We start from the raw sequence: 8,114 nt of genomic DNA on the forward strand, positions 1-8,114 counted from the left end.
GAAGATATGAACTTAAGTCCCAGCTCTTCCATTTGCCAGTAATGTGAATTTAGGCAAATGATGTACTTTTTCTGAATCTTATCTTCCTCATTTGTAGAAGGTATATGGCACAGTGGATAGAGCACCCAGCTTGAAGTCAGGAAGACTGATCTTCCCGACTTCAAATATGACCTCATTTATTAGCTTTGTGAGCCTCGGAAAGTCATTTAATCCTGTTTGGCTCAGTTTTCTCATCTGTAAAATGAGCTGGAGAAGGAAGTCGCAAAATACTTCAGTATCTTTGCCAAGAAAACTGCAAATTGAGTCATGAAGAGGAGGACATGACTGAAAAATGACCATACAACAAAACAAAGAGTGCTATTGTGGAAAGAATACTGAATTTGGAATTGGGGAAAACCAGGGTTCAGGTCTCACCTCTGAAATTTTCTAGCCATATTATCTTGGCTAAATGACTAAACATGTCTGAGTATCAGTTTCCCTACCAGTTAAAAGGGATTAATGATAGCATCTATCTTATTGTATTGTTATAAGGCTCAAATGAGATAACTATGTTTAAAAAGAGAAGAATAGGGATTGGATCTGTGATTTCATAAACAGGGAATTGCTAGATAGAAACTCCGTCTACTAAAGCAGAATGGGAAAATTTTCTGCAATTTATAGTATTAAAAGAGTAGCCAAGGAGCAGTGATAGGTTAAACAATCTGCCATAATTGTTGTAAAAATAAAACTCTAGTTGCCTCATAGGAGCAAGGGAGATAGCTAGCATTAATATAACACTTTAAAGATGGCAAAGTTCTTTACAAATATTATCTTATTTTATTCTCACCACAACCCTGGGAGGTAGGTGCCACCTCAGAAAGCTCTTGATTCCAGGCCTAATGCTTTCTCCACTGCTTTACTTAGTTACCATTATTAGCCTACCCCAACTACATTTTAGGGTTATTGCAAGAATCGGATCAGATAATCTAAGTAATTTACAAACTACTCTCTATAGTTATTTAAAAGTAATAAGTATTATTTGAATAGATACTCTATAATTTATATTTCTCATGAACTCTGTGTGTGTGTGTGTGTGTGTGTGTGTGTGTGTGTGTGTGCGCGCGCGCGCGCGCGTGTGTGTCTAGCTTGTTTTAGTGGAAAGGATTGGATTAAGTCAGAAAGATCTTGATTTAAATCCTTCTTCAGACACATTCTAATTGAGTGACCATTTCTAAATCCTTTAACCTCTCAGTGTCCCAGGCAAGCCTCTAAGATTACAAATTGTTGGTCCACATCTTATGAAGAAAGGTCAGGGAATTCCCTATACTGCCTGAGGAACAAAAAAAAAATTCTTTTTATGAATATTGGCTGACTTTTGTTCCAACTTGTTGGAACTAAATTTGTGTAGTTTTTACTACAGAAACATACTAATAATCTTTCTTGTTATAGGTTACCAATCACATTTTCCACAGTTGTCTTAGATTAAAATATATATTAGTGTGATGACCTACAGAGAAAACCATAGTTGAAATATCATGCAGCAACAGGTGCAAATGCTAGTATATTATTTTGTCTGGCCTCTAGTCAGTTCTGAAAAAATTAAAGATGACTTCATTCAGGGCTGGACAAGAATTTTCTAGTTCAATTAGTTCAATCCTGGTGTAGTGCTCTATTGCTTGGTTCTGTTCCTGGTGTGAGTGCTGTTGCATGACATCCAAATGCCCTGTTACAAGGTTAATCTTAGTCCTTTTCTTAATTCTTGAGACTCAAAAGCAAATCCATCAGTCCCTATTTGTTACAACTTTCTACAGCTGGATTCAGTGAAAGGTTAAAAGCTCCAAATCAAGCACTGCTAAAGTCAGTGGAAAACAGAATTTTGATTTTAATAGCAATTGGTAACAAAGAACAGAATTATCTTGCGTAAGTTAGTACAACCCTCTGGCCCCCCAAAGCACAAATAGCCATCCATCTGTCCAGGTTTCTCCTTGGAAATGCTTGACTAATGACATCACTATGATTGCCATCACCCTTGTGGCCCTCCTCCCTGGGGCTGACTACTTTAGTTGCTGCTCAGAGAGTGGGAGTCCAGACTGCACTGGAAGGGCAGTGAGAGCAGAGCAAAAGCTCAGGATCAAGATCCAAACTAGAGTGCATCATCTATCCTCTCCTGGTAACAAAGAATTGTGATTTAATGTTTATGTTGAATGTCTGTATGCATGTGTGTGAGTGTGTAAACATTGGAAATGAGAATAAGTAAAATGATTGATTTTGAAAAATGTGCTTAGAGGAAATAAAAAATTATGTAATTAATATTCCTTACAAAATAAAGTGAATAGTTTTTTTTCAGGGTTCCCCCCCCCACATTCTATGAGGTTATTTTCCTTTTAAACTGGACCTCTGAGGTTTTTTTCAGCTCTAAATCTATAAGCCTCTTACCTTATTGGGGGAATGCTACATCAAGAGGTAGAGTGAGATAGAGTGAAAAGTGTACAAGATTCAAGAGTAGAGGGTGGGGATTTAATTGCTTTCTCCACACCTGTGTCACTTTTGCCTCCTTTTCTTCCCCTCTAAAGGGAGGGGGATTGGACTAGATGAATTCTAAGGACCTTTCCAATCCAAAATCTATGAGTCCATGAGAGGACACGCAAGTAAAATTGATTGGAAGATTGAGAATTTGGCTCTGAGTAGAGTTTGAAAAGTGGTGAAAATTGTCTTTAAGTCAATCAATCAAGAAGGATCTATTAAGCAACTACTATATGTCAGATGAGAGAGAGCCATGGTTTAGTTAATAGAGAGCCACTGGCCCCAGAGACAAGAAACCGTGAACCTTCTTGTAGCAGGACTAGACCTCCCTATGACATGCACTGGCTCTCTAAATCTAAACAATTGCAGAGAAAATACTAAACTGTATTGGTAATTGGAGTTTCCACACCTAAGAATTCCTTATACCAATGATGGGCAGCTATACAGTACAATGGATAGTGCGCTGGGCCTGGAGACAGGAAGACTCATTTTCCTGAATTGATACCTGGTCTCAGACACTAGCTGCAGGACCTTGGGCAAGTCACTTAACCCTGTTTGCCTCAATTTCTTTTTCTGTAAAATGAACTAGAAAAGGAAATTCCAAACCTCTCCAGAATCTTTTCCAGGAAAATTCTAGTTGAGGTGAACAAGAATTGGATATGATAGAAATAACCAAACCAATAATACTAATGACATCACATCTTTCGTCCCTATCTCTTTGTGCCAGGTATAGTGCTAAATTCTTGAAGATAATTTGCTAGGAAATAAAAGTTTGCTGTTCCAAATTCTTAATAACTTTGCTTCATATACCCTGAGAGACAGCAGCTTTATAAAAATGACCTGAGAGTTCTTAAAAACTGTCACAGGCTGATAATCTTCATTTATTTATTTATTTTAGTTTCCAAAGTGCCCTTGTACTACATTTTCTTGGTTTAATGATGAAAATACTTTAAAATTGGTTTTCAAGTGTGAGAATGCAAGATGCTTTATGATGCATAGTAACAAGTCTATTCAAGGTCACCCTCAAAGAGCAAGTAAGACTGCAAGATAAGCAATAAGAAAGAGGCGATATGTCAGCCAGCCTATCAGAAGAGAATACTCTGCTGGGAATTTACAGCTATTCTATTCTACTAAACTTGTTAATCCCAGTAATAAGTCATCACAGCATTTCAGAGCTGGAAAGACTCTCATGGTTTATCTAACCCCACACCATTCTTTTATAGTTACTATTGTTGTACACAGTTCTGTTCAAGAAGTGAGCTTGGTTCAGGCTCATTGCTTAGACTTAGGATCTAGAGCTAAAAGAGACCTTAGAAATAATTCATTTCACCCCACTTGTTTCCCAGTGGAGGTGATACCCAAAAAAGTAAAATAATTTGCTGAAGGTCATGGAGGCTTTTTGACATCAAATCCAGTGCTCTTCCCATGTCACCTTGTTTCTCTTGCTAAGTGAGTGATCTTTGAACAAACTTAAATCTCTCTGACACTCTGCTTCCTCCATTGGGAAGCTGGAGTGATAGTTGCATTATAGGATTATCATGAATATTAAATGACACAAAATGTATAAAAATTTTCTGAAAACATAAAATTACTTTACATATGTAAAGTATTAGAATTATTTCCTTCATCTCCAAAATTCTGCTGACTTACTGCTGTGTATGATTCTATCTTTAAAATGCCATATTAATCATAGTAGCAGACATTCTGTAGAACTTTTCAAAAATGTTACTATTTGAGCCACACAGCTTTCTTGTTAGGTAGGAAGGGCAGGTCTTATTATTCTTAGTTTATAGATTAAAAAAGTGAAAACTTAAAATGTTAAAGTGATGTGCCTTAAGTTATATAGTTTGTAAAATGGAATGCTGGGATTTGAACATAGGACTTCTGGCCTATTTTTTTTCCCCTTCATTTTTCTCTATTTTCCCCCACTCCATTCTTCTATCAGTCAATTGAACAGAAAAAAAATCTAATAAAAATGTAATTTAATGATTTAAAAATACATTTTTATTGATGCCTTTTATTTTTACATTGCTTTGCAAGTCCACCCCCCCTTTTATACCTTTATCTAACTGAGTAAAAAAACTTGAACTTACTGTGTTGGATTTTTTGATTTTGTGTATATGTGTGTATGTGTGTGTGTGGTCTATAAAGAGATCCATCATGGTTCTGGATTCAGAAGACAGAATTCAAGTCCTATCTCCATAGCTGTCCCAATTCATGTGGTTTTTGTAGAGAAAGCATATAGTCACAGTGCTATCTATATCATTCATGTTGTAGAAATCTGATCAAATTCATAAAATATGTTAGTATAATACAATTCTTTAATATTTCTTGAGCACCCCAAAATATGTCAGGCACTGTGTAATATTTGACACCAAGAAATAGCCCTTTCCTTTTTTTTTTTTTTTTTTTGAGAAGCTTGTAATCTTAACACAGCATGACTAAAACTAAATAGCACAAACTCTTATCAAAATAATAGTGCATCCAAATTTAGCACTTACTATGACTGACTTATGTGAGAGTTGTTTTCAGGATTATATTGATGTGATGTTTGCAAAATTGCAGGTATTGGAGAAGGTGAGAAACTTCTTTGTACTCCTGCCTTCAGAACAACATCTGTAAACTTCTTCTTCTTTTTTTTAATAAATGGCTTTAATTTATTTTTTAATTTTTAATTTTTTCTGAGGCTGGGGTTAAGTGATTTGCCCAGGGTCACATAGCTAGGAAGTGTTAAGTGTCTGAGACTAGATTTGAACTCTGGTCCTCCTGAATTCAAGGCTGGTGCTCTATCCACTGCGCTACCTAGCTGCCCCATCCATAAACTTCTAAGAAAGAAATAGCATTCATTCCAAGCAGTATAAAGAGCTTTACAATTTCAGTGTATATTTCTTTTTTGCTCACTGACAGGAGGTAAAGGACAGGCAGTTGCCCGGGAAGATTCCCTCAAATTTCCTTCTGATTCATCTTGAGCATGGAGAGATCCACGAGGGAGCTGTTTCTCAACTTTACTGTGGTCCTAATAACGGTGATCCTCATGTGGCTGCTGGTGAGATCATATCAATACTAAGAAGTTGAAGCTGGAGATCCTGCCTTTGATGAGCATGGAAGAACCCTTAAGAACATGGGAGCTTTCCTGTGCTGCAGTACGCCTTGGGATGCCTTTGCCTGCAATTACCTATGTCTGTATGTAGCTAGGGTAGGATGAGGGTTTTTCTCTTTGCAGAATCATCTCTGTCCTGTGCTAATACTGTGTTTTAGGGCTTTAAGTCTGTGATCCCATGCTTCTATGATATGTGGCAATGTAATTTTATGTTTTCCAAAATTTCTTGAGCAAAAGTTGCTTTCAAGTGATCATTGGATATGTTTCCTGACACTATAGATATTAATAAAAAAAACCCACTTGTTTGAAATGGGGATCATTTTGAAACAGGACAATGCACCCTCTCCATCCCTCCACAGCTCCCTATATGTCAGCTCCTCTGCCAGCCTCTGTCCCCATTGTTGTTTTGAAAGTAAATTAAAAATCAGCTCTTCGGTAGGAAAAAATGTGATGTAATTAGTTACTATGGCTGTCATTTAAATAAAAAAAAATTTAAACCTTTAAAAACATCATTTGGAATTCTCTTTCCTCTCTACTAACATCGTCTCTTGACTACCAACTGGGATTAATCGGTAGAGAGGGCTCTACACTAGGAAGAGGAATTTTGAAAGCTTGTAAGCAAAATCCTGCTTCCTAAGAAGGGGAGCTCATCCACTTATGGCCAGGTAAGGGGTTTTAAGCATGAAAATGACAAAGGGCTTGACTACAACACAAGCATTCTTGGGTTTTGAGTAAACAATTTCCAAATCCACAGCTGGACTACAACAAACAGTCTCAAAGGCCTTAGAGTCATTTGATATTGTGGCTGTTCAGTGAGGCACAGAAGCAGAGTTAGTTTGGCCAGGAGCAGCAGTGGGGCACCTGGTTGGGTTTACTTGTCAGTCCAAGACATTGTTGGCAGCTACAAGCAAGGGGATGAGGAGGTGGAGTGAGGGGGTAGGGATGGGGGTTTGAGGGAGTGGGAGGGGTGTAGAAGGAAGTTGTTATGCTAAATTCAAGGCACAGCTTCCTTGGTAGACCTTACTTCTGGAAAACCAGCTGTCTCCTAAAAATATCTACACAGTTTGCTATTTGTCTCTCCCATCATACTGTGAACTCTTTTTGGGCAGGGGCTATATTTTGCCTTTTTTTTTTTTTTTTTTTTTTTTTTTTTTTTTTTGTATCCATAGCACTTAACACAGTGCCTGACACATTGTAGGTGCTTAATAAATGCTTATTGACTGATTGATTAAAATAATTTCAAGAAGTAGAAAGTACTAAAAACTGGAGCGACCAGGAAAGGTTTTATATATGAAATAAAATTGTAAAGGTTGGTGGGAGCTAGCCTATAGAGGACAAGATTTTGAAATTTATCCTCTTGGTAATAGGATGCAAACAGAAATATAAGCTCCTAAGAATCATTGCTGATCACTTTTTTTTATCTTTGTATGGTGGGTGACAAAACAAAGAGAGGGAATAAGCACTTACTAAATTTCTTGTAGGAGCCAAGAACTTTATTAAGTGTTTCATAAATATTATCTCATTTGATCTTTATAAAAAATGTGAAGTAAGTGCTGTTATCACACTTTTAACAGTCATAAAAGCCAAGAGAAGCAGAGATTTACTGATTTTCTCTGAGTTACCAGAGCTTCTGAATATCTGAGGCTAGATTTGAATTCAGACATTTATGACCCTAGGCCTAAAGTTCTACCCACCAGCTGCTTACTAAGTCACTTTCACAGTGATTTTCACATAGTAGATATTTAATGTTTTTGATGAAGTGTTGTTAGGTGAATTAGGGATCACTGAAAATTTTTGAGTAGGAAGAGGACATTATTAGTTCTAGGTAGAAAAACAATCACTCTAGGTCCCATTTTCTTATTTTGTTTTGCTTTGTTTTTGATTAATTAATTTGTTTACTTAATATTTTCCTCAGTTACATTTGAAACAATTTTTTTTACTTTTTTTAATTGTAGCTTTTTATTTACAAGATATATGCATGGGTAATTTTTCACCATTGACAATTACAAAACCTTTTGTTCCAATTTCTTCCCTCCTTCCCCCCTTCCCCTCCCCCAGATGGCAGGTAGACATGTTAAATATCTTAAAGTATATGTTAAATACAATGTATGTATGTACACATCCAAACAGTTATTTTGCTACACAAGAAGAATTGGACTTCGAAATAATGTACAATTAACCTGTGAAGGAAATAAAAAATGCAGGCGGATAAAAACAGAGGGATTGGAAATGCTATGTAGTGGTTCACACTCATTTCCCAGAGTTCTTTGGCTGGGTGTAGCTGGTTCTATTCATTATTGAACAAATGGAACTGATTTGGTTCATCTCATTGTTGAAGATGGCCACGTCCATCAGAATTGATCTTCATATAATATTGTTGTTGAAGTATATAAAGATCTCTTCATCCTGCTCATTTCACTCAGTATCAGTTCATTCAAGTTTCTCTGGGCCTTTGTGAAATCATCCTGTTGATCATTTCTTACAGAAAAATAATATTCTATAACATTCATAT

The 8,114-nt window shown here is 36.6% G+C and overlaps 1 protein-coding gene across 1 annotated transcript; it reads left to right on the forward strand.

Annotated features, from left to right (window-relative positions):
• The first annotated feature begins 2,061 nt into the window (after nucleotides 1-2,061).
• On the forward strand, nucleotides 2,062-5,716 carry SLN (sarcolipin). Its single transcript, XM_074304348.1, has 2 exons — nucleotides 2,062-2,149; nucleotides 5,410-5,716. Exon 2 carries the CDS (start codon nucleotides 5,474-5,476, stop codon nucleotides 5,567-5,569), a length of 96 nt encoding a protein of 31 aa, XP_074160449.1. The 5' UTR covers nucleotides 2,062-2,149; nucleotides 5,410-5,473; the 3' UTR covers nucleotides 5,570-5,716.
• Nucleotides 5,717-8,114: the final 2,398 nt, after the last annotated feature.

This window comes from Sminthopsis crassicaudata, chromosome 3, assembly GCF_048593235.1.
Source record: "Sminthopsis crassicaudata isolate SCR6 chromosome 3, ASM4859323v1, whole genome shotgun sequence".
Taxonomy (NCBI): Eukaryota; Metazoa; Chordata; class Mammalia; order Dasyuromorphia; family Dasyuridae; genus Sminthopsis; species Sminthopsis crassicaudata.